The sequence below is a fragment of the Stenella coeruleoalba genome (assembly GCF_951394435.1).
Source record: "Stenella coeruleoalba genome assembly, chromosome: 16".
NCBI classification, from domain to species: domain Eukaryota; kingdom Metazoa; phylum Chordata; class Mammalia; order Artiodactyla; family Delphinidae; genus Stenella; species Stenella coeruleoalba.
The window spans coordinates 39,240,027-39,267,371 of NC_137162.1; the positions used below are offsets into that span (position 1 = coordinate 39,240,027).

At 39.2% G+C, this 27,345-nt stretch overlaps 1 protein-coding gene across 8 annotated transcripts in view; it reads left to right on the top strand.

Moving 5' to 3' along the window:
* Positions 1-27,345, top strand: part of PRKG1 (protein kinase cGMP-dependent 1) — a 1,402,246-nt gene that overhangs the window by 490,365 nt on the left and 884,536 nt on the right. The window contains exon 1 of one of the 8 annotated variants that reach the window (XM_079899915.1): positions 9,550-9,618. The exons of the other annotated variants lie outside the window; for them this stretch is intronic. Coding sequence (XP_079756041.1) covers positions 9,564-9,618 — 55 coding nt within the window. The 5' untranslated portion in view covers positions 9,550-9,563. Of the gene's footprint in view, positions 1-9,549; positions 9,619-27,345 lie in introns of those variants that run through there. 8 annotated transcript variants of the gene reach the window in all.

Sequence of the window (27,345 nt, forward strand, 5' to 3'; positions counted from 1 at the left end):
GGGTCATCAGATTTCACAGAGAAAAATCAAGACTTTTTTTTTAAGTTTTGGTAAATTAAATCTGGAAGATTTTGGCTTGCTACACTGCCAGATTCTGAGATATTCCTGGAGCCTGGAATCAAATATCTGCATTTCTCCAAATTTGGAGTGTTGTGAAATAATTGCAAGAAAAAAAATACACATCCTATTTTTCCACCATCTTTTCTTTTCCAAAAGGGATCCCAAGAGCTGAAATTTAAGATAATGAATAAACTTTCAACACTTTCAGTTATAAACAATATCACTGTTGAAACAAAGCCAACATTTACACAACCAAGAAATATTCCTAGGCACGTGTCTACGGCCAATCTGGTCTAGGCTTATCTCACTTACTCTGGGCGAAGATCAAGTTTTGTTTCCTCTTGTTTTTGATCCAGTGCAGAGAATGTTTCAGGAATATGCTCCTTGATGGTGTATATGAAGTACACTAGCCCCTAAAGCTTCTTTGAAGTCTCACTATCCTTTGAAGCAAGGGTTGCAAACTTAAATGTCTATGAGACTTGGCAGGGGAAATACATGAGTGAAGGTGGGACTGTTGTAAAACTGATCCCCTGTTTAGGAGGTCAGCTGCCCAACAAAGTGTTGGCCCATGGAAATTCGAAGCCAGTGTTATCAGAATTTCGTTTTTTTGTTTTTTGAAAAGAAAACAGATTCCTTTGTTATTGAGAAATATCCTGAATTCTTTATGCTATAGGCTAATTCTATTTAAAAAAAATAATGTGTGGGCAAAAACACCAAACAAAACACATCTGTGACCTGAAGACCACCAATTTGCAAGTTCTTGACTAATGCGTGACACCATCAGACATCTTTACCAAATATTATTTATTGAGAGCTTGGTTGAGTTCTCTGGCAGGGCTGTTGATGTTTGTTAGTAATCTGTTGCTCTGTTTATTTCTCTGCTTTTGAATTTCACCATTTCCCTTAACTATTTCCATTTTATCCCCAGTTTGCACATGAAGTTCTTGGATTAAAAAAGGAGAATTTGACACAGCAAAAGGCCCACATTTTGGGTTTTAATCTTGTTACTGATCTAGTGTTGGTATCAGAGGTTATTTCTTTTTCCTGAGACCGTCTCCTTCTTGTATTCCACTTTTAGTCATTTTTTTCTGCCTAGTCTACTGTATCTAAAATGCATGCCCAGAAGCCAGATCTTTATAGGATTGGCCTTACATTGTTTGGTGTCTTCCATTATTTAACAGACTTCACTGATGCTAAACTGGCTGCCTTCCTTAATCTTCATTGGCTCGGTCTAAAATTTGAATTGCTGTTCAGAACCTCTCTTTCGTTGTGATATCCCTGATACCCGTAACTTGCCTGTTCAAATTTTTCTGGATTCTGAGTTGTACCTGCCTGGCTGGATTTGCTCTCTTTAATTATAACTCTTTCTGCCTCGGTGGTAGATATTTTTGGCTGTCCCAGTTGGTCAACTCTTGCTCTAATTAACCCTTCATGACTGTGTGTACCATCCGGTTAAAAACCTTGGGAGAGTGGTGCTTTTGGAACTGCTTTTATCATAGAAAAAAGGAATAAAATCTTGCTATCTGTATATGCTCATGCAATTCAAGTGGATTTTTTCTTATTCAAAGCTACTATGTGTATATATATATATAGTATATGAAAAAATAGATTGGTGGTTATTTCATAAGTATAGCTAATTGATATAGGAATTGAGGGTTTTAACTTCCTGCTGATTCATGAAAGAATAAATCCAGTGCTGGTAGAATGAGAAGGGTACCAACCTATGAAAACCCTCTTGTGGAGTTGAAAGAAAAGATATAGGGGTTGCTGGAATGATTAAGGTATTACCTGTTAAAATCCTCTTTCAGTGTCACATCTCTTTGGGATTATTCTCAAAGGATATGTTAGCCCCTAATGTATTATTATTTGGATCAGTGAACTGAAACAACAGCCTCAAAGAGCTAAACATTGATATGGAAATTTCCTCTGAAAATCAATTTCTCAATTCCAAATTCCAGAAAGCTTCAAGTTATTTTCCTGTAACCTCTACCACATGTCATGTTGATTCATTTTGTTTCTGAAGAAAGGAGAGTATTATCAGTAACTTATGCCATCCCTCTTTTGCCCCCTCTCTGTCCATCTGTGAGACTGGGAAAGGTGAAAAACAAAATGCCAAATAGCTTTGAACCTGGAGTATCTCAGGAGCATAAGTAAATCCTCCGTTAAATATATTTGAAAGTTGGATCCGATAAGTTGATTGGATATGCTCCAGGGATTTTAACTACAGTGGGGTAGAAAACAAATTGCTAAAATGTTGATTATAAATGCCTTCTCTGACTTCATTTATTATATACCATGTCCTATATAAGTCTGTTTCAGAAGGTAAAGAAGTTCCTATTTTCATAGTATTCCGATCTCAAAGAAGAGATATAAATAAATATGTAAATAATAATATGCATACTCATGGAAATAAAATGTGATATGAAGCTAAAAAACACGTACTGATATCACATATGTATGTATGGTATTCTGTGGCAAACAGAGTAACTGTTACTTGGTTTGGCTTTTATTTTGCTTATCTATGGAGGTCTTAGAGAAGAACCCATGGCATTTGGATTTTGCTTCAAAGGGAATTAATGTTTGGTGGCATGGGGATGTGGCATAGGTGAAGTCTGGAATCTTGAGGAAGGAGTGATTATAAGGAAATGTGAGTTTTTAAAAAAGTAAAGAGAACCAGACTCGACACATTTCTTTGAATAACATCTTTGTATTAACATCTTGGAAGCTTATATATTTAATCCAGTGGACTTTCATGAATAGTTTTGTGTTTGTAAGGGAATTGCCATTTTAAGCCCTAAGTATATTTTGAAATTATTTTCAGTGGTAGCGAGTAGTAAGCCTTTCAAGATAAATTTGACCTTCAAAAAGAGTAAATGATATTGGATGTCAATGCTGAAAAATCAAGTAAGCTATAAAAATAGTAATACACTTGGTGTATTTTTTGAACACACAGGTTTCAGATAATGAGGCTGATTTTCTCATGTAACCAATAGGAGAGTTTTGCATACAATTTAAAAAGTAATTCAAACATATTTTGAGCAACATCAATATCAGTGAATAAGTACAAGTGTTTCGAAAGTGATTTTTTTTTTTTTTTTTTTTTTTGCGGTTTGCGGGCCTCTCACTATTGTGGCGTTTCCCGTTGCGGAGCACAGGCTCTGGACGCACATGCTCAGCGGCCATGGCTTACGGGACCAGCCGCTCTGCGGCATGTGGGATCTTCCCGGACCGGGACACGAACCCGTGTTCCCTGCATCGGCAGGCGGACTCTCAACCACTGCGCCACCAGGGAAGCCCCAAAGTGATTTTTTAAAGGAAAACATTTATTTGGGTTTATAAGGTTTTTTTATTAGAAAGATTCTTGGTTATACTTCCTAGAGAATGACTAGCAAGAAGGTAAACCTGAATCAAGACAAAGTAAATATGAACAATAGTGATAAGATTGTCAGATAAAATACTGCATGCTCAGTTAAATTTCAATTTCAGATAACAAATAATTTTTCCATATAAGTATACAAATTTGTCCCATGGAATATTTGGACCTAGTTATAAAAAAATTATTTGTTTATATGAAATTCAAATTTGACTGGGAGTCCCATATTTTTATTTACTAAGTTCAGTGATCTTAAATGCTGATCAATAGTTACTTTTTTTTTTTGGACAGACACATGTGGAGTACCTTCTTTGTGACTCTGTGGCCCTGTATCTTGTAGAAATTTGACAGAATTCATGTTGCCTACGCTCTAGCAGAGGAGATGAGAAATATGCGGATAACCATATATCAAAAGAAACTGCAGTAAATGCTCGAAGAAGGATACAGGCAATGACAGTTCAAAGAATAAAGTGGTCATTTCTGGTTGAGGAAACCAGCGAGGGGACAGTTGAGTTGATACTGGGTTTTGACCTGAAAGGTTTGTTGGGTTTTTACTCACCTGGAGATAAGGAAGAAATTGCACATCCAGGTAAGAGAACAACACTAGGAAAAGTATTAATTTGGGGAAGTATTGGATATATTTAAGGAACTACAGTTTGGTTAGAGCAGTGGCTCTCCAACTTCAGAATGCATCAGCTCCCTGAGTCTGACTCCCAGAGTTTCTGGCTCAGTAGCTTGGTGTGGACAGAGAATTTTCATTTCTAACAAGTTCCCAGGTGACGCTGCTGCTGCTGCTATGGTGACCAAACTTAGGTAACCGTGTGCTGGAGTGCAGTGGTGGGTGACTAGTGGCAAATACGTGTGGAAATACAGGTTGCGCCCTGAGGGGCCCACTATCACGCTGAGAAGCTTGAATTTCATTTAATAGGCAGTGGGGAGCCTTTAAAAGGCTGGTGAGCAGAGTGACATATCAGATTGTGCTTTAGGAAGATTTGTCTGGTGGCCGCGTGTGGGACTGATTGAAACAAACACTGACAGACCAAAGAACAAGGATCATTAAATATCTGGTGCATGCACTATTTGCAATAGCCAAGACATAAAAACAACCTACATGTCTGTTCATGGATGGATAAAGAAAATGTTATACACATACACGCACACACACACGCACACACATAGCTAATAGCTATCCAATAAGAATACAATTTTACTCCATGTTTTTAAATGTTAGGTTACTTCCAATTTTCACTGTTAAATATTTCTGCAATATACATCTGTCATATATATCTGAATCCTTAATAATTTATTTCCTTTGGATCGTTTCATATACTAAGCTGTTTTCCAATGTAGGGAATCAAATGCTACTTTATGAAGATGATGCACAATTTAAAGTTAGATCCAACATTTTAATGCATAGTTTGGATCAGGGCTTTCTAACGTGTCACTTTGGCACATAGAAAATCATAGAGGCTGCCCACAGCTTGAGGTGAAGGAGGTCAGTATTGTGATTGTCTGTTACATTAACTACATCTGCTCAGAGCAGCTCAGGCTAAGTTATCAAGGTTTTTTAATTATCCCCTGGGCATTCATGCTTATTGATAATTTACAATTATAGAGTGGGAGACTAGTTTTATAGTATTGATACATCATTATACCTTGATCTGTAAGGTGTACTCAGACTTTGCTTTGCATTAAATGGACAAAGTTCATGATAGAAATATTTAGGGATGGCTAAAATATTGATTAGCAACCTATTCAATGGGGAAATTAGCATACTAATTGGTAAAGTACAGATTATCTTCATGATAACAAGGCTCTGATTATTCATCTTGGAATCTCTGAGAGTAATTTGGTAGAGGTTCATCTAAAGTATTTAGTTTTTAGATATTTTATGTCTTCAAGTACCTTTCTATAGTTAAGATGTATACTGTCTTTAAAGTGAATCAGGTTTATAGAATTTACAAACCATTCACTAAAATCAAGTTCATAACATTAATTGGAGGGATTTGGAGTCTGGATCAGGAAGTGAGTGATTCCCGGAATCCCCAACAATTTGGAAAACCATGGATAGATCTCCGAGATTCATGCACTCAGTGTTTCCGTCTTTCTTCTGCCTTCATTGTCCTGTGTTTTCCTCGCTCAGAAAAACCAGTTCCAGATGGTCTTTCTGTGACTGTGAGCTTCCTAGCGATCTGCAGCAAGTGCACTTCGTTGCTCACCCTGTTGGTATCCAGAGCTCTCCACTCCCTCCTGGTCATGGAACTTTGAGAAAATCAGGAATCGTCTTTCTGAGGGAAAAAAACGTCAAGGAATCGAGACTAGGAAGTTACAAGTAGCAGCAAAACATAATATTCCAATAATTCTAGTGAACATTACAAAATATTCGGGCAGAAGAAGAAGAGTGAGTTCTAGTACCTTCTTAGAAATGAGAATTGTTGGCTTTTAAAAGATTTTAGAGACCCTCCTTCTTAACCTTTTCATTTTGTCAATGAAAAATGAAAGCCTAGAGGCACTAAATTCATTCAAGATCACCAAGGTGGTTCCTGATGGGACTGAGCTGAGGGCTTAGGTCTCCTATATACCCATTAAGTTGTCATCAAGGGGATCTCTACACTTAAGAAACATCTATGGTAGGAAGAAAGGCTATATTTAACCGTAGATGGTGGGAGGAGTGGAAAAGTTAGTTAATTACTTATTTTTTCTCTTTCAAGAAGAAATACAACTTTTTTGCAATCCTTTTGAGCCTGGCCATTATCTAAATTTTTTCCTTGCCACAAGTATTTAGTTCCATGTGTTTGACTTCTTCCCCCCGCCCCCATGGATACAGAGCTCAAATTGTGTAGCAAAGTCCAAAGGGGAAATTGGGTTTGCTTATAGAAAATCTCTTTTTAACCAACTTCGTGGACAGTTTCTATCCTGTAAAGTGAGATATGCTTATATTAGTAATATTATGGATGTAGGATGTACCGTCTACGTACTGAGCTTTGCCAGCGGCAGTTAACATTAAATAGGCTTTTCAGATCTAGATAGCTTTTACTCTCACAGAATATTTTTAAGAGATTTAAAAATCTGTGGTCTAATATGATTAGGAAAGTTCAAATATTGATTTCACTTGTTATTCTGTAGACTTATTCAAAGTGGCCTGGGTTAGCCAGAGGCTCTTCTCCACTTTAAGGGGTTGTGAGTGAATGCCCCTAGAGTAAAATTGAATAGAAATGGAGAATGAGAAGTGAACAGGACAGATGAGTGCCTGCTTGTGTTATGGGGCTCTCCACCCTCTTTCCCCGCTGGGTGCACATCTGGAATCGCAGGCGTCAGGAAATCCACTCAGTCTTGGCAGTCTCAGAGGACCCAACCCAGCCTCTGTGTGGGTTGTTCGTATTTTAATTAGATGGAATTGTTTCTAGTGTTTCCATAGGGATTCTGCTCCCTTCTAATGAAAACGGCTTAGGCTAAACAGGATCCATGTGAAAGTAAACCAGAAGCCCTGGTTCCGCTGTGGGTGCAACCCTGTAATACTGTTATGATTTGTATTTGAATCCCAGGTTCACCTTAGTTTAAACTGCAGGTACTCATCATAATTAGCCTGTACTGTGATAGGCAGGCAGGAAGTACACAACTACTCACTTTTTCCATCAACAGGCATAAAGTTGAATTTACTTTTTTTTTTTTTGACGCATCAAAAAGTGCCTTTGACTCCATTTCATTGGGTTTGGAGTCTTACCAAGCCTTAAGGTTCACATTTAGAGTTTGAAAAGCTATATTTCTTGCTGCTGGTATGAATGACCGTTAACATCAGAAGCTGCAAACTAACAGCTGTTAGACCTGGTCCAGCCCAAAGATGTGCTTGGGGCCAGCCCAGTAAAATGTAACTAGTTGTCAGCATTGAAACATTGGGACATCTCCCATAAAAATGTAAGTTTCTGGGCTTCCCTGATGGCGCAGTGGTTGAGAGTCCGCCTGCCGATGCAGGGGACGCGGGTTCGTGCCCCGGTCCGGGAGGATCCCACATGCCGCGGAGCGGCTGGGCCCGTGAGCCATGGCCACTGAGCCTGCGCGTCCGGAGCCTGTGCTCCACAACGGGAGAGGCCACAACAGTGAGAGGCCCGCATACCAAAAAAAAAATAAAATGTAGGTTTCTGACTTCTAAAACTTAGATAGTATGGCAACCCAGAACCTGTACTTCTGCATGATAATATCTGGCTGGAGGAGAGGATCTGGGGGCCCCTGGTCAGATGAGTCATGTGAACCTTTGTACATTACCGTTCTCTATCTGGTCTGATTCGTGTATTTATACTTTCTACCTAACCCTTCAGGTGCTTGAGCCCCAGATTTGAGTAATGGTTTCCCAAAGTAGACAGGATGAGGCATGTGAACATGTCAGAGCTGTGTTCAATCCCAGCTTCTCCCTTTCCCAAAGCTATGAACACGTGCCACTCTCCCAGCCTCTGCGAGGAGGGTGTTAATAGGAAATGTCTCTTCCTAAGTGTGTGGTGAGTTTTAAATAAAATAGCAAATCAATGTCCTCCTTATATTAGATGGTTGGTGAAAATTTATCCTTCTACCTTCCTGGTCACGTAAATTTTGTTTTCCGATTGTTTACACTGAAGTGAATGTATTTGCTACTTTTAACTACAAATTTGCTTTGAAACGACTACCTCAAAGTATTCATCACCCTCGTCATCCTTGAGAACTTGCGCTGCTCTCACCTTTTCTATATCCTGTGGACTTCTGAGAACTTGTTAATGGATATAATACTACCTTTTAACTTTCATGTCTGCTGGTATACATTCTGACTTTGATTTTGTTTCCCATTGAAGTTTGATTAATACACACTAAAAATATTACCCTGAGGTGAAAATTAAGAGAAGAAAGTAATAATCATTCTGATTGTATTTGAAACATTGTGTCTCCTAGTCTTTCTCTCTGAACCTCAGTTTCCCCAGCCTTAAAATTAGAATACGGCATTTTACCGCTTAATAGTTAGAGTAATGCTGTCTACAATAGGAAAGAGATCCCAAAGCGTCAGTGCTAAACCCTATAGAAGTTGATTTCTCTCATTCATGCAAGAGTATCGAGTATTTGAACAGATGACAGGACAGATCTTCTCCACACAGTGGCTGTTGCCATCTTAAGCACACACCTTAAAAGGTCAAAAATCTATTTCTGATGCCTGACAGTTAAAAAAAAAAAGGAGAAATATTGAATGAAAGGTTATTATGTGCCGATCTTGGAAGGCTTGCACTTCATTCCAGTCACACCGCTGCACCTGACTGCAGAGGGGCCTGGGCAGGGCACCCCACTGCTGTAGATAGGGGAGCTAAAACTTTTGGTGGAAGATAGCTGTCTCTGCCATGACCAGCTGTGAGAGTTAGGAATACTCCCTACACTGCCTTCCACAGTACCTGCCCCTCGAGGCTTTCAGCAGAATGGTGGCGGCTCTTGTTCTGTTACTGGTGCTGTGGCTTTATCACTTGCCATTATTGGACACCCAAATGCCATTGTCAAGTCATTGCATGACTTAGACTTTCTGAAAGTAAATTTGAAATTAAATTCTATAGACAGCATCCTGGAAGTTGAGGTTACCTTGGAGTATAAAGGGTGAATGAAGTATTGGACATGGCATCCTTGTTCATCAGAAGGCTACACTGGTCAAGATAAAGTCCTGTGTTTTATTCCTACATTAGTAAGTTGCCTTTATTGTCTATCATCATTTTCCCCAGCTCTTATTTCTTAAAGTTTATAATTTGAATTTCATAGACAGTTTTGAGTTAAAGACAAAAGCCAGACTCTGAAAATTACCTTTCTGCCCCCATATATTGGTAAACCCCATTTCTGTTAATACATTTTTTCTATTAAAAAAATCATTTCAACAGAAAATAATGGATTTCTAATTTTGCTTTTGGAAAACATCTTTGAATAGCATTGAGTAATGTTTCCTTGCAGTATGGTGAATTGAATGCAAAGGGAATGAGCTTAAGGCTAGTGAGTTTGAGTTTGAAAATTGGTGAAAATACTCTAATGGATTTGAAATGTTGACGTGATACAAATACCTTTATTTCTAAATGGAAAGCAATTTAAAAATATAATTCAATTTTATATGTTCTTATAGATATTCACACAGTGCTTGATGAGCACATGTAAAGAAGCTGCTGCGTCAGGAGCTTTGCGAGACAGAATTAAAGGTACAGAAACTGAGGCAGAGAAGGAAACTTTGTAACACAACCCAGAGGAACAAATGCCCCAAAACAATGAGACTCGTAAGGCTATAGAAGAGGGCATCTGATCTACCTTGGGTTGGTTGGGATGTGACAGGCAAGGCTTCTTAGAGTTAAGGAAAAGGCATGTAAAGATGATCCGGGTAAGGAAATAAAGGAATACTGCAGACAGAGGAAACAGCATATGCAAAGGCACTAAAGCGAGAGAGGAAAAGCCTCAAGTACAAAAATAGTTTAAATTGTCTGATATTCTGTCATTTAAGGCGCCCATGATGGGAGCAGGAGGGCAGTGACAAGAGATGCTGCTGCAGAAATTGGTGTGGACCAGATTGTGAGGGGGTCTTAGTAATCAGACAACAGAATTTGGGCTTTATCCTGAGAGGAGGGGGTAGTTTCTAAAGCAGTGGATTTCAACACTGGCCACTCATTAGAATTATGTGAAACTTTCTAAGCACTTTCCATGACTGAACCCACCTCAGACTAATTAATTTCTCAGAATGGTGCCCAGGTATTAGTATTTTTTAAAATCTCCTCCAGTGGTTCTAATGAGCAGCTACTTGAGAACTACTCTTCCGAATAGTTTTAAACAGAGTGCACGGTGATGTAATGCCAACACTTTGAACCAGAGGCTCCCCAAAACTGAAGTGACATGACAGGCTGCAAACCTGACATGTTTTGATCATGGAGTAGAAGGTGAGAAAAATAGGAGGGATGATTCTTAGGTTTCTAGTTCCATAACCGTGGGAAAGATGGTGGTTAAATTCAGCAAAGTAGAAAATATAACCAGCACATGACTTAATGAGGAAGGCAGGATTTTGTGCTGGTTGAATCTGAGGTTCTGAGAGACGCATCCAGAAGGCTCTTCGCATACGTGCCTGCAACTCAGGAGATAGCTGGGTTGTGTATGTAGATGTGGAGATTACCAGCATATCGCGGGAACTGACTCTACAGGAATAGTAAAAAGTGCTTAGGGAGTTTGTGGCAGGAGAATTAGGCAGATTATTGGGCTCTAAAAATCTCCAACATTTAAGGACCAAGGAGAGAAGAAAGAATCCACAAGGGAGAACAAGCTGGGGCCAAACTGAAGGCAAATGACATTAACTGTCTCCTTAAATGCTGCCACTGTGAATTTACAGTTTGTTCAATTGGAGACCATTTAAATAATACAGAATTTTTAAAAAGCAAAATGTATTTGAAACTCCACATTAAAAACTAGTTTATATTCTTCTAGCAAACATTTCCCAATGGAGACAGCTTCCACATTTCGTAAGTTTCATTTGATTCCATTCAGATTTTGTGTATGTGAACTACATTTGTTTTACAAATAATACAAAAAGGTAAACCCCCTGGTACCCATTTTGACGACTAAACTTTTAAACCCAAGAACTTCTACCTTTATTTTCTCTTGGGCTGAATGACAAGGACAGACGCACCTTCCTTCTTAGCAAGGAGAAAAAACTAAATCTCTTAGTTACAAATAACCAATATTATAAACAGTCTCTTCTGTCCCCCACTTTCCATCTCCCAGTCCCCCAAAAAGAACAAACCAAAAGCTCCCACTGCTGGAACCATCACCGCTGCCATTTTGGAAGCTATTGTTAACATATAAACAAACAAACAAGCCAACAAAAACAGAGAGCTTTAAAAGGTGAAGAATCAGAGAAAACATAGGAACTATAAGAAGAAAAACTACCTTTGGGGAGACAGATTACTAGACAGGGCTTACCTGCTTTGAGATGAAAATAGCCTACTAGCTCCATGGAAATAGAACTTTTCCCAATAAGGAAAGAATTGCTTCCCCTTTGTTACATTGCCTGCACTTGTACCAACTAGATAATTACTTTTGGTGAGGAGGTTTATAGTTTTGAAAGCAGCAAAAGGTTTTTAAGGGTCCTACAACTATCGGGCCTTTATATTTTTGCATGTTTATGAATCAGTCTGGGGCTCTCCTAAGCTTTGACTGAGATCAATGGCAATGAGGCGGTGAGCATGTGAGGGGGTAAATTAGAGACTGGTAATTTGAGACCATTGAGCATTTAGGATGGTGGGACTAGATGGTGGGTACCTCAGTTGAAAGGTGGTGAACTCACGGGGCTTACCTTAGGCCTAAGTACACGGGACCCTTGGAAGGTCTAGATGGTGTCCATAAGCAAGGATACGATTATGCCAAGAATAATCCAACTACTTTTTAATTGGACCTATGTCTAACCTGTTAAGTTGATATAACTCGCCACACTCTATGACAAGCTACCCTTGTACCATCCACTCAAGACCCCAGCCCAGATGTTGGGTTAGGTCAAAACCCAATGTCATTTTTAATATCAACTGAAGTATAGGTTCAGTAAATATTTGCACACTGCCCCTGAGTCTGGTTTTATGCAGTCGTTTCAACAGGGAAATTAATTCTTGATTCTAAACAACGAGTTTATAAACACAGTGCCTCTCTAAACAGAATTGTATCTGCTAGACTTATATACATAGATATAAAAATGCCAAGGCATGAAGAAAGAGACTTGACTGTCATGCTGGACTATAATACAAATGATTTGGAAATAAAATATTTATAAATTTTCTACACCAGGTAGCATGAAACAAGGAGAATTTTTCAAATTGCTCATATTAAATCAAGAGCTACAAAGTGAAATCCAGTGAAAAGTATATGAATTTACATTATTTGTTATAAAGTAAGAAATACCTTAAAACAAAAACTTTTATATGGCTCATAAAGGAAAGGGGAACTAGTATTTATTGCATGTCAGGCCCCAGATTGGTTAATTCTCCCAACAACGACATTGTGAAGACATTATTATTAGGACCATTTTATGTACTAGGAAACTGAGGCTCAAAGAGGTTGAACACAGCCCAAGAACACAAAACTGGCACCTGGTGCAGCCAGGGCTAAAACTCAGGTTTGACTTGCCTCTATATAACACTGTCTTGCAAATTATTGAAATGAGTTTATTGCGTTTTGCAAATGTATTTTAAAATAATTCTTTCTGATGTACTATCAATACTTTGTAGTTTTTATTATTGAGATGTGTTTGAAGACACTTCCTACAAAAAAAATCCGAGTATAATACTTACGCATTTTCTAAAGACGGATGTTCTCATTATCAACTTGGGAGTAAAAGTGCAAATCAGTATCTCATTTCTGTCCCAACAATTTTATAAATAACTAGAGGCTTATTATGTTTCCAGAGTTCATGCCACAGGAACATGTTTATAGAAGATGATATTTTCAAAAGATCCTTTTGGTATTTTTTTGTAGCCTTACAGTTGTATAGCTGAGACAGGCAAAATAATGTATTATATTGTGTTTTGTGTGAGGCTCCGGTGTTGTGGATTTTTAAAAATCTTTCTTTATTAAACCTTTACTAAGTTTCCATTACAATGAACAATGGGCTTCTAGTTGAATGATGTGCTCTTTCAAGAAATAGTTTCCATGTATTCTCAAAGAAAAAAAAAAAAGGTCTTTTAGAACAGAAAGCAGCAGAATTTGTATAGTAGGTCTTCCTAGCTTCACAACTCTCTCTTCTGTTTCTATTCCTTTTTAGTGCAAAATGAAGTTAAACTTTCCTCAGCCCTCATTAATACTAATTCCATGGCTTTGGTTTGCGTATTCTGTTCAGGACCTTGGATGAGACACCTTTTCTTTAAGAAGACATCACCCATAGGCAGAGGCGGCACGATCCGTTAAGTGGTATATTTTATTTCAAACAAGACAAGTTAATGTGCGGGTTACACGTGATGGCTTGATTCTGCCCTGCAGTGAGTGAGACCAGTAAGCTGCAAAAATGGAGGAACTGAGAAGGAAAGAGGGGGATGAAACTGTAGTTGGTCGTGAACACAGTGAGAGAGAGCGGGAGTGCATTGATTGGCGTGGTGGGGCAATCACCAGTAGCAGTGCACATAGACAGGGGTGACAGCGCTGAGGCCCAGTGATGCACAGACGTGGAGAGTTCTGAAGCCCTTCTCCTGGAATTCGAAGCTAGCGGGAACCATCAGGAAACAGAAACAGCAGACAAAGCAGGTAGTGGTGTATTCTAGGAGACAGGATGAGGACTCCAACCCATTGGAAATGTCAGAGGACCTGAGACAAAGGGCTGATGCAGAGGGGCTTTCAGCTGATGGGGCTGGCAGGGACCAGCAAGGAATCTTTCAAAGGACTTCTTTAAAATTCACAAAAATATATATTTGTTGGCAGAGAAAATGAACACAGCATGAACAGTTATGTATGACCTCCCCTCACAACATCTCCAATTATGAATCATCCCTGTCTCTTTTCCATTTTCTACTTTTTCCCCTTTTATAACTTTTACTTTTTGCTCCCTTTTTTTTTTTTTCCTCTTTGGAAAATCTTACACACACTAACCTGAATTTCCTCTAATCCCCTCTGTGGTTTTTTCCCTTTTCACTATATTTTCACTCTTTGGCTTATTTGTAGATTTGCTTCTGAGAGCTAAGACAGCATGCTTCAGCTGGGTAAGATACAGACGGAGGCTCAAAACATTATGCTTTTCATCAAGATAAATGAAATGAGCTCTTCCACTGCAGTGGCTGCAGTATATGAAGTATCATAGGGAAAAGAAGGGATTGGCATTGCAAATAGGTGGCCCTGGGACCAATCCTACCCATATTCATTCGTTTTTTGATCAAAAATTTACTGAACCCCTTCTGTGAGTCTGGTACATATCTAGGCCCTGTGATACAGTAGTGCATGAAACGAAGTTGCCCCAGTGGAGCTTGTATTTTCAGGGAGGAAAAGTAAGTAAGGAAAAAAAAAAAGTGCATAATACAATTTCAGGAAGTAATACTAGTTGGGAAAAAAATGAAGGTGGAGATGGAGCGTGGCAGCACAGGGAGTGGTGTTGGTGGTGACTGTTTTAGAGACAATGGTCAGGGAAGAACTCCCAGAAGGTGACATTGAAGCCGAGATCAATGATGTGTTTCAATAAAATGAGGCGGTATGAATTCTTCAGGTGATCACCCCCTCTTGTTTCCTTCTCCCCTTCCTCCTTCAATTTCTTTGCTTTCCCACAAAGTAGACCCTAAGTAGCCTATCTGGTGTGAATAAAGAACTGATCCTTTGTCCTTTTTACAACTTTCCTTCTCGGAAATTACATGATCACTTCTATTTGGTCATTAGTCATCAGAATAACTACTTTTTGCAGAATGTTATAGAGAAGGCTCAAGTCTGAATAAAGAGGTGGCGATCCTTCTCCCTGGAAAGACTAAGACAGACATTTCCAATCTGTTAATCAAGAGAAATGATTACTTTGATATAATAGAAGCCCTAATGTGCATATTTATGTAGCTTTACACAGCTTTTATAATGCCGGGAACCCTTCATTCATTCATTCTTTCTTTCTTTCATTTATCTGTCAAGTGTCTACTAAGGTCCACCATCATGGCCTCAACATGAGGTCCTTGATTTGGCTTCAGAGAACCTGTGAATTCCCTGAAATAATTTGATAAAATACCCATAGGTGTGCATACATCTGGTGGCAGGAGCCATGGCTGTCAGTAATTTCTCACCAAAGTTCCCATCATGCTTTTGGTTAAGTGTCCACTGCTTGAACTCATGCTGGGGCCCAATGATGGGACAGAGCTGTGGACAAATCAGATGAGGGATCTGCTCACACAGAGCTTAAATTCTAGTAGGGTGAAAAGAGGGAAGGAGATGATTAAGGTTAAGAAGCAAACAAACAAGAAATAAACAGAATAACTGCAGATAGTGATAAGTCTATAAAGGGAGCATTCTGGATGGCACTACTGCCTTCCAGAGGATGGGCAGGGAACGCTTGTCTGCAGTCATTTGAACCAAGATTTGAAAGGGGGAGAACAGGGTCATTTTAAAAGCCTGGGCCAGGTTGAGATACAGATATAATTAAACCATGCTCCTCCTCAGTTATTAAACTAAGAGGTTTTATTATGTTTTCTCATTTGTTCACCTTTTATTTTTATAATTACTGTTAAGAACTTTAAAAATTATATTGTCACTTTTTAAGATGTGTTCTTTATTCCTATAGCAAGAGGAAGTTGGACTAGATGATATATATAATGTTAAGTTTAAAAATACAGTAATTCTGGGGCCTTCCCTGGTGGCGCAGTGGTTGAGAGTCCGCCTGCTGATGCAGGAGACGCGGGTTCGTGCCCCGGTCTGGGAAGATCCCACATGCCACAGAGCGGCTGGGCCCGTGAGCCATGGCTGCTGAGCCTGTGCGTTCGGAGCCTGTGCTCCGCAACGAGAGAGGCCCCAACAGTGAGAGGCCCGCGTACCGCAAAAAAAAAAAAAAAAAAAAAAAAAAAACAGTAATTCTAACTTATAAAAGAAATGCAGCACATCATAAGTTAGAATTCTGGAACCTATGTATTTTGTACCCATCGATAATGAAAATAGCATGTGTTGGTTTGTTATTCTTCATCTGTTCTCTTTCATTTCAATCATAGTATCACCCCAATTACATTTCTAGAGGATGTTTTATTTTTTTTTTTCTTTCTTAGGCTTTCTTGTATTTAGATGAGTATGTTCTCCGAGAGTGATCCTGAGAAGCCAAAATGCTATTTTTTGGTGGGGATTTTAAATTTCAAATATTGTGCACTGAAAAAGGAAATAAATGTATTGCTGAACAATGTGCTCTCCAAAATTAAGTGCTGCAGTAAAAGGTCAAGAAACTAGTCTGATTTTATACACTTGGATTAATTGTTAATATTTCTCTTAATTCTGCTCCTTTAAAGTATGGTGTGAAGAACAGATTCGTTCTCAATGCAATTTTAAAGGGATTGAATCTTCAGTAGCTTCATGGTTCCAGAGTCATCAAATTTTTCATATTTCAAGGTTGTTGATAATTATGATAGTTCAAGGACATTTCAAGTGAGTAAGAAATGAAATTCTATTATTGTCTTATCTTTGATTATGAGGATATTGGACCACAAAATATTTAACTGCTTATGCATCTCAGTGCACACTTGTACACTAGAATAATGATGAGTTTCAGAAGCCGAAAGATGTTTAGAAATAATAATGCTGCTTAGTAGTAGTAATTTCTGGCAGAAGGAATGAAAGAGGAACTAAAATATCTATGTAGTTATTCTGTCAGTCTTGTATGCTTATTGATTTAAATGCTTCTAGTTTTATTTAAAAGTAGATTTTTTAGTTAGGCACTGATTTATGGCGTATTTCTATATTCTTATGATGTATGCATGATTATATATGATGTATAAAATTATACATTGATTAATACAATATTTTGTGCATAAAATAAATTCACATTTTTAACAATAACAAAATCTCTAGAGTGGAAAAGTTAGAAAAACGATTATCAAAAATATCATGAGTGTGAACAAGAAAAATTTCTACTAGACAACTAACTTTAAAGAGATTAAAAAGATTATAGTACACTCACCCAGTTCAAAGCTACCTGTGGAACGTCTCTTAATACATCCATGAGCAGCCCCCCCTACTGCCATGCTTCTCCTTCCTAGTGTCTGCCCATGTTGCTAGGCATCCCTGGTTTTCTGCTTAGTGTCACCTCTCCCACTGGGCACCGCTGGCTGTTACCATGACTTCTGCTATTGTTTTTCTTATCGCTATCACTCCTGTTAGTATTGTTACTTGCTGCCACGTCAGCCAGTCACTGTTGATGCTTCCCAATGAATCTTGAGTGATGATGTTGCCAATGAACCACTGCCCATGCACCAGTGAACTATACCCTTCAAATGCTATCATTTCCAGGTCTATGACAGAACACAGAGACCACTTCTCTTTCCTTTAATACCCTTAAGAACAGCTCCTTGTCCATATTAGGAGCTTGCACTAGATCTATTATCTTTAACCCTGTGGACATCACAACCACCTAGGATACTTGGGAAACACACAGTTCCTTGGCATCACTGAAAACTTTCTGGATCCTAATCTCTGAGGGTAGATTTCATGAATATGTATCTTTCTTTACCAGGTACTCCAAGAAAATGTTTATGCAGACAGCTCACATTTGGGAGGCAGGAGTCTAGGTGATTGTGAGATTGTACAATTCACTCTACAGCTTTGAAGGGAAGTTGTGATTGTCTCGTGCACCTGAGGATTTATGTGATGTTCATATTTTCATTGTGGGTGGCACTCTTTTTCAGATTAAGTCTTTGAATTTGACACCTTTTAAAACCACTCTAATCGTGGGTTGTTTTGATAATTTGCTGTTGTCAAGTGATTTGAAATAAATATATAGTGAGGGCTTGGTTATCTGCTTTGGGGAGATATAGATACTGGTGTGGTCATGTCTCACCCAGATGGTAAGATTCTATTGCTGCCGCTGTTGCTCAGCTTCAGAAGTCACGTGACTAAAGAGAACCGCTGTGGTGGGCTCAGGTGTTCACTGTTGTCTCTGAAAGTATACAAAGCAGAGAGCTAAATACTTTCTCTCAGACTGAAGATTGATAAATAACTTCCATAGTTAATCTCAGCATCATCCAGCTGTTGCTATTGTGTTAGCCTTGGCACCCTGGCTGGCCAAAGGGAGATTTATATGGATGTGAAAAATACAGGTTTCTAAAACCATCCCGGGGGTAAATACCAGACAGAGCAGCTTTAATAGTAAACAAGATACCTTTTAACTTTTCCCCTCTTTTTTTTTTTTTTTTTTGGCGGTACGCAGGCCTCTCACTGTTGTGGCCTCTCCCGTTGCGGAGCACAGGCTCCGGACGCGCAGGCCCAGCGGCCATGGCTCACGGGCCCAGCCACTCCGCGGCATGTGGGATCTTCCCGGACCGGGGCACGAACCCGTGTCCCCTGCATCAGCAGGCGGACTCTCAACCACTGCGCCACCAGGGAAGCCCTACTTTTCCCCTCTTTTGAATTCTGTTCTGCCTCGATTATACCATTCTGTCTCTTCTAAAGGAGCTGTTGTGATTTGTGTGGGGTTTTAAAACTTTTGAGAAAACCACTTCATCTTTTCTAGATTTTCTTGGCTACTGCTTCCTGTTGTGGAGCACTATTGACCAATTCTCCTTTCTTTGTGAACTAGTGGAAAGAATATAGACTCTGGAACAAGGCAGAATTTGTTTCAAACTTGGTCACTTACTAGATACATGACTTTGTGCAAGTTGTTTAACCTTCGTGAGTTACAGTTTTGTCATCTGTAAAGTGAACATACAATTCATGCAGGGCTGTTGTTAGAGTTAAGGTATGTAAGTATGTAATCCTGTACTCAGAACATAGCAAGAAGCAAGATCATTTATCACCTTTCTTTTCATTACTCAAAAAATGTTTGCTTTCCCATTTCTGATACCCATCCTCAAGCTGAGAATTTAGAGGTGTTCGCAAAATGTAGTCTCTGGACCAGCAGTATGAGCACTCCCTGGGAACTTGCTAGAAATGAAAATTCCCGGGCCCCACTCAAAGGGTACTGAAAGAAACCGTGGCATTGGGGCCTAAAATGTGTGTTTTCTCAAGTCTTCCAGTGATTCTACACACGCTAAAGTTTGAAAACCTTTGTAGTAGTGAAAGAGAAAGCCAGGTTAAGATTTTTATTTAATCTGATCTTCTTCATCACAATATGCAGAAGTCCGTTCAGCTCTAAAATGTATGTTTCTTTCAAACATTTGTACACTTCAGGATGCAGTAGAATTAGAGCTTTACTTCTGCCTGACTAAAGGAAAGAAAGTTAATCTATTTGAATTTTTAAAAACCAATAATTTAGGATCGAACCACCTGTGTCTCTTTAGGCCATCCCAACCTAGGAATGAAAATGAGGTCATCTGATCGGTCTACGAATGACATTTCTTAAGCTCTCATCTTCACCAGCTACTAATGAATTTTTTGTCCCTTCTGAGTCTCTCTGACTTATTTCTGGAAGGTCACAGGTTCGGGAGCACCTCCAATGTGCTCCTGAACAAGTCCCTAAGTTCTCTCAGCCAGCACCAGACAGTGAAGGTGTATCTCACTGTGGAAGCTCGTGACGGGGCCACCTTCATCTCTGCGGCTGGCACAGCCGTCCATCCACAGCGCCTGCTGCTGAAGCCACTGCTCTGTGCCAGGCAGTCAGTATTGCTGGTGCTCTTGACTATACTGATGCAGGCACTGGTTCACCGGTGTTGATGTGGATGCTATGAACAGGACGCATCCCACGGTTCCCAGTCTCTGTCCTGTCTCCCTGTGCTGTTCAGGCTCAGGCTCTAGGCGATCTCCTACCTCTCAGCCCTGGAGTACTGGGGAAGGCCCCTGTAGTGAAGTCCGCCAAGTGTCTAGGCTGTGCTGTAGTTTTTGGAGTCTTCCATTGTGCCAAAGCCATTCCATTCCATCCTTGTGCATTATTCCCAAAATAATACAGTCTTGGGCATCTGAAGTCTCATGGAAACTTCTTAAAAACATTTTTATTGAGGTAAAATGTATATACAATAAAATATTGAAATGTTAAAAGTCTTCAGATGAATGAGTTTTGATAATTTTCTGTGCCTAAGTCACCATCACGCAAAACAAGATACAGAGTATTTCCATCATCCCAGAGAGTTCCCTCGTGCTCTTTATAGAGTCCATCACCCCAACCCAGGCAACCACTTTCCAATTCTACAGACATACACTAGTTTTGCCTACTCTAGAACTTCATGTACGGGGAATCATATTCTTTTTTTTTTTTTTTTTTTGTGATACGCGGGCCTCTCACCGTTGTGGCCTCTCCCGTTGTGGAGCACAGGCTCCGGACACGCAGGCTCAGCGGCCATGGCTCACGGGCCCAGCCGCTCCGCGGCATGTGGGATCTTCCCGGACCGGGGCTCGAACCCGTGTCCCCTGCATCGGCAGGCGGACTCTCAACCACCGCGCCACCAGGGAAGCCCGAATCATATTCTTTTGAGTCTGGCTTCTTTCATGCAACAAAGTGTTTCTGGGATTCCCCTATGCAGTTGTGTGTATGAGCAGTTCTTTTTATTTCTGAGTAGTAGTCCATTTTGTGACTATACCTTCTGTGTATTCATTCTTTTCTTGATCTACATTTGGGTTGTGTCCAGTTTTTCGCTTTAACTCTTTGTGTTACTTTTAGTGATTCTTCTAGAAATTATATGTATCTCTAACTTCTCAGAGTCTACCTTCAAAGTGCTATGCTAATACATGAAGAATCTAAAACCTTAAAAGAGTCACATTCCATATTCTTCCACCTACCCTTTGTACTCTAGTTTTTATATAGTCTTCTTCAATATGTGCTATAAGCTATACTATGCATGGTTATTATTTTTACTTTAAATAGTCAATAGTCCTTAAAAGAAATATACATAATAAAAATGCAGTCTGTAGTGAAGTGAGCCCTTTCTGGTTTTTCTTGTAGACTTATTTCTCCATAGGGCTCAACTCAGAAGACCAGTCTGAGTAACAGTCATCAAAATGACTGCTCTTTTCCAAAAGCTGAAATACTTTTATTAAAAGTTAATGTCCCGGGCACTTTTATATGAAGATTCCTTCATCAGCTAGGACTCTGTTGGAGATAGGTGAAAGGAAATCCAACCGCATTGACCTAAGCCAGAAGTTTGTATTGGTTTTCTTATCTGTTAAGTTCAAGGATAAGTGGGCTTCAGACATGACTTAGTCTAGAGGCTCAAAAATGATAAAAAGAAAGTGGTTTTTCTTTTTCTCTGGACACTGCTTGGCTTTCCTTTACTCGTTCGTCTTCTCACCGTGGCATGATAATAGTAATTGTAGATGTCACCGTAGTCTACCATGTAAGTGCAGCAGAAAAGAGAGAGCTTTTCTCTCCAAAGGTAAACCAAATTCAGATTCTGTTCGGAATCTTGTTGCCCGAATTTGGTCATGTGCCCATATTGAACCACTCACTATAACCACGGAGAAGGGCTTCCCTGATTGACTGAAGCCTCTGAAACAAACCCACCAAAACCACAAAACTTGAGAAGCAGCAGTGGGCTCCCTTAAAAGAAAGAGTGTTCTTTTACAAAGGATGAATGGATGTTAATAGCTAAAACAGATGGTCATTAGAGTATTTATGCAAATAGATTCTTGGTGGCTGATATCATCAGTATTCTAAAAATGTTCAGATGTGCTTAGATTTCAGTATAGAACCTAATTTAGACCCTAGCCCCTGCCCTGCCCTGTACTACCCTGATTATTATATAGCTGAGGTCTTTGGGACGTTTCTTGATTGCCTTTAAGTGTTTCTAAATCTGTCATTTAACATCTTTTGAGTACATCTCTCAGTTTTAAGCCCGAAAACTTTTATTTTCTCTGGAGTCTCTGATTGATGTTGTTAAAGTCAATCTCTTCTTCTGGAGGGAGCCTGAAAAAGATCAAAGCTGCAACTTGGCAGTTATTAAATTTGGTTTTAAATTATCTTCAATATTGAAACAGAATGAAAAATGAACACAGTCTAAAACCCGAGCTAGCATTGCTCCAAGGCGTTCTCGATACTCTGACCCTTAAACTGTTTATATGTCAAGCTTGGGGTAACAGTCCTAAATTCTAGCTGGCTTTACTCTGGGCTTGGCCATGGGCATCTTCCATGGATTAGAGGAAGCACCACGGTCCCGTCCTGCGTAACACCAAACCTTCATTTGCTCAAACCTCATCCCACTTGCTGTCTGCTTCATTGCAGCTCACAGAATAGTCGAGGCTCACTCGCTTTTCTAGTTTTTGTTTTGGTTTGGTTTTTTTGGTGTGGTTTTTTCTTTTAGGACAAGTGATTTAGACTTGCTATTTAAATAAAGAAAGGACATATTTTTTACATGGTCATTTGTTTCACAGAACTGTTCACCTCGGTGCTGCTTTAAGGGGTTAAGAGTGCAATATACCTGTGAATCCTGTTCAATGTTAAGTCATGTTCATTTGTGAAGTTAGACTCAATATTCTAAGCGGGATGGGATTTGGTTTCTCTGCATTAGCCACCAGCTCAAAATGCTACTTTAAAAATGTATTGGTTCTTTCCAACTGATCTTGTCTGCAGATATGCAAACACATATGGAAATATTTCCCTTTCTAGGCACAGCTGTGTATGCTGATGCACCTTGTATATACCAACATTTGTAAACACACACAACACACACCTCTCGCCTATATTCTGTATTCTTTGATTTTCTACTGTGAGTTAGAAGTCCTTTGAGCCTTTAATCAAGATTTTCACCCAACCCCTTTTTATCTACTCAGTTATTGACATCACTTTTCCTATTTTCATGTATCCCTCTAATGAGATTTGAGCATTGCAGTGTGCTAAGCATTGTGCTAAATACTAGGGTTACAGCTGTGAGCATGAAGGGCCCACCCCCTGCTGTCCGAGTATCTTGGCTTGTTGCATATTTGCTATTAGTTCTTTTTTTTGTTTTGTTTTCATTATTTGTGTTTTTTAAAATTTTTTTAATTTAATTTTTATTTTATATTGGAGTATAGTTGATTTACAATGTTGTGTTAGTTTCAGGCGTACAGCAAAGTGATTCACTTATACATACACATATATCCATTCTTTTTCAGGTTCTTTTCCCATATAGGTTATTACAGAATATTGAGTAGAGTTCCTTGTGCTCTACAGTAGGTCCTTGTTGATTATCTGTTTTATACATAGTAGTGTGTACATGTTAATCCCAAACTCCTAATTTATCCCTCCCCCTGCCCACCTTTCCCCTTTGATTAGACATCTAGTCACATTGTCAACTCTGCTTTTTCCTATTTTTCTTAGTCTGTTTCCCTTTTAACCTCACCCTCGGACCTTCTGTCCTTTTTCATTTTGGATCTCTTGGATAAATATCAAAGAATGAGCAGTGAAGGGGTTGGTCCAGTCCTTTTAAGGAGGCTTCTCCTCTGAGCTACCAAGTGTTCACATCACTGGATTCTACAGGACGCTGCAAAAAGGGAGGAATAAATACAAATCATTTAGGCCAAAAGCAGAGAAGAGCAACAGTTCACCTCCCCTGGCAACAGCATTATTTTCGGATTCAGTGAATCCTTTTCTCCTGCCCTTCAAGCTGTGAAATTAGCAGATTTCTGTTAGGGAGAATAAGTGTCTGTTCGGAGGACAGGCATTTGGGGAAATTAAATGTCCTGGGGGATACTAAACTCTGGGAATCAATTTGTCCTTTGAAGTTGGAGAATATACCACTTCTGAAAGGTGAACTTGTAGGTGTCCAATTGAATAGCAGAGTCTCACAAAAGCTTCACTATCTGAGGTGTAATAAGAACACTGCTTTCTCTAACTGCTAAAATACCATCTGTTATCAACCCTTTGCAAATGATTTATCCCCTTTCATCCCCTCCCTCACCCCCACCCCAATAAAACATATAAATTTTGGGATTTTCATATTACGGTCTTCCTGCTCACTCTAACTAGTATTGAGAGGAAACTTTGACGATACCTTATAAAAGAAATTTATTAGCTTGTAAAAATTCATACTGGGGATTTGGGGAGGGCTGGGGAGAAAGCAGAGGAAAGTGGGTAGCACATAGGTGACCCATGTGCGTTTCTATGCCTTGGACAACACAAATGGCAGATCATTTGTTCATCACAAGTTTCTTCACAATCTACTTATACACCAGTCAAGCTACAAATATACCTACGTTGGTTATGTAGGTTTAAAGCAACACTGTGTTATATGTCTCTTTTTTAACCTCAGTATCTTACTCATGCGTGTTGCAGGAGAGAGTGTCAGGCATTTGGGGAATGTAAATGCCCTTGGGAGTTTATAAGTTTTTATAAATGTTGTCATAGTTGATAATTTTGGTAATAATTATGATAATGCACATGCATCTCATTATTTTCTCTTTATTAAAAAGCATGTTCTTTTTGGCTTTCCCTGGGAAAAAAATGCAGTTTTTAACCCTAAAAGTTAAGGATAATGAAGGTATCCTTACCTGTGAGTGATATATTTATTTAAAGAGATGTACTTAAATCCATTCATCCACTTATCAATCTACCTATTCATTCATTCCTTCATCGATTCTTTTTTTTTTTTTTGAGCATAAATTGAAAAATCTATTGCCTTTTTTTTTAACATCTTTATTGGAGTATAATTGCTTTACAATGGTGTGTTAGTTTCTGCTTTATAACAAAGTGAATCAGTTATACATATACATATATCCCCATATCTTTTCCCTCTTGCGTCTCTCTCCCTCTGACCCTCCCTATCCCACGCCTCTAGGTGATCACAAAGCGTGAGCTGATCTCCCTGTGCCATGCAGCTGCTTCCCACTAGCTATGTATTTTACATTTGGTAGTGTATACATGTACATGCCACTCTCTCACTTTGTCCAAGCTTACGCTTCCCCCTCCCCGTATCCTCAAGTCCATTCTCTAGTAGGTCGGCATCTTTATTCCCGTCTTGCCCCTAGGTTCTTCGTGACAAGTTTTTTGTTTTGTTTTTTAGATTCCATATATATGTGTTAGCATATGGTATTTGTTTTTCTCTTTCTGACTTACTTCACTTTGTATGACAGACTCTAGGTCCATCCACCTCACTACGAATAACTCAATTTCGTTTCTTTTTATATCTGAGTAATATTCCGTTGTATATATGTGCCACATCTTCTTTATCCATTCATCTATTGATGGACACTTAGATTGCTTCCATGTCCTGGCTATTGTAAATAGAGCTTCAATGAACATTGTGGTACATGACTCTTTTTGAATTATGGTTTTCTCAGGGTATATGCCTAGTAGTGGGATTGCTGGGTCATACAGTAGTTCTATTTTTAGTTTTTTAAGGAACCTCCATACTGTTCTCCATAGTGGTTGTATCAATTTACATTCCCACCAACAATGCAAGAGGGTTCCCTTTTCTCCACACCCTCTCCAGCATTTATTGTTTGTAGATTTTTTGATGATGGCCATTCTTACCTGTATGAGGTGATACCTCATTGTAGTTTTGATTTGCATTTCCCTAATGATTAATGATGTTGAGCATTCTTTCATGTGTTTGTTGGCAATCTGTATATCTTCTTTGGAGAAATGTCTATTTAGGTCTTCCGCCCATTTTTGGATTGGGTTGTTTGTTTTTTTGATATTGACCTGCATGAGCTGCTTGCATATTTTGGAGAGTAATCCTTTGTCAGTAGCTTCGTTTGCAAATATTTTCTCCCATTCTGAGGGTTGTCTTTTTGTCTTGTTTATGGTTTCCTTTGCTGTGCAAAAGCTTTTAAGTTTCACTAGGTCCCATTTGTTTTTGTTCTAGGAAGTGGGTCAAAAAGGATCTTGCTGTGATTTACGTCATAAAGTGTTCTGCCTATGTTTTCCTCTAAGAGTTTGATAGTGTCTGGCCTTACATTTAGGTCTTTAATCCATTTTGAGTTTATTTTTGTGTACAGTATTAGGGGGTGTTCTAATTTCATTCTTTTACATGTAGCTGTCCAGTTATCCCAGCACCACTTATTGAAGAGGCTGTCTTTTCTCCACTGTATATTCTTGCCCCCTTTATCAAAGATAAGGTGACCATATGTGCATGGGATTATCTCTGGGCTTTCTATCCTGTTCCATTGATCCATATTTCTTTTTTTGTGCCAGTACCATACTGTCTTGATTACTGTAGCTTTGTAGTATTATCTGAAGTCAGGGAGCCTGATTCCTCCAGCTCCGTTTTTCTTTCTCAATATTGCTTTGGCTATTCGGGGTCTTTTGTGTTTCCATACAGATTGTGAAATTTTTTGTTCCAGTTCTGTAAAAAAAATGCCAGTGGTAGTTTGATAGGGATTGCATTGAATCTGTAGATTGCTTTGGGTAGTATAGTCATTTTCACAATGTTGAAACTTGATTAACTATTTCCTTTCCTACATTAGGGAAGTTTTCAACTATAATCTCTTCAAATATTTTCTCAGTCCCTTTCTTTTTCTCTTCTTCTTCTGGGACCCCTATAATTCAAATGTTGGTGCGTTTAATTTTTTCCCAGAGGTCTCTGAGACTGTCCTCAATTCTTTTCATTCTTTTTTCTTTATTCTGCTCTGCGGTAGTTATTTCCACTATCTTATCTTCCAGGTCACTTATCCGTTCTTCTGCCTCAGTTATTCTGCTATTGATTCCTTCTAGAGAATTTTTAATTTCATTTATTGTGTTGTTCATCACTGTTCGTTTGCTCTTTAGTTCTTCTCGGTCCTTGTTAAACGTTTCTTGTATTTTCTCCATTCTATTTCCAAGATTTTGGATCATCTTTACTATCATTATTCTGAATCCTTTTTCAGAGACTATTCTTTTTATAAGTATTTTATAAAACTTTTAATAATCTTTTTATAAGACTAGTCTTTTTTAGAGACTATTTCCTCTTCATTTGTTAGGTCTCGTGTGTTTTTACCTTGCTTCTTCATCTGCTGTGTGTTTCTCTCTCTTCTCATTTTGCTTAACTTACTGTGTTTGGGGTCTCCTTTTCTCAGGCTGCAGGTTCATAGTTCCTGTTGTTTTGGTGTCTGCCCCCAGTGGCTAAGGTTGGTTCAGTGGGTTTTGTAGGCTTCCTGGTGGAGGGGACTAGTGCCTGTGTTCTGGTGGATGAGGCTGGATCTTGTCTTTCTGGTGGGCAGGTCCATGTCTGGTGGTGTGTTTTGGGGTGTCTGTGACCTTATTATGATTTTAGGCAGCCTCTCTGCTAATGGGTGGGGTTGTGTTCCTGTCTTGCTAGTTGTTTGGCATAGGGTGTCCAGCACTGGAGCTTGCTAGTTGTTGAGTGGAGCTGGGTCTGGGCGTTGAGATGGAGATCTCTGGGAGATTTTCACCGTTTGATATTACGTGGAGC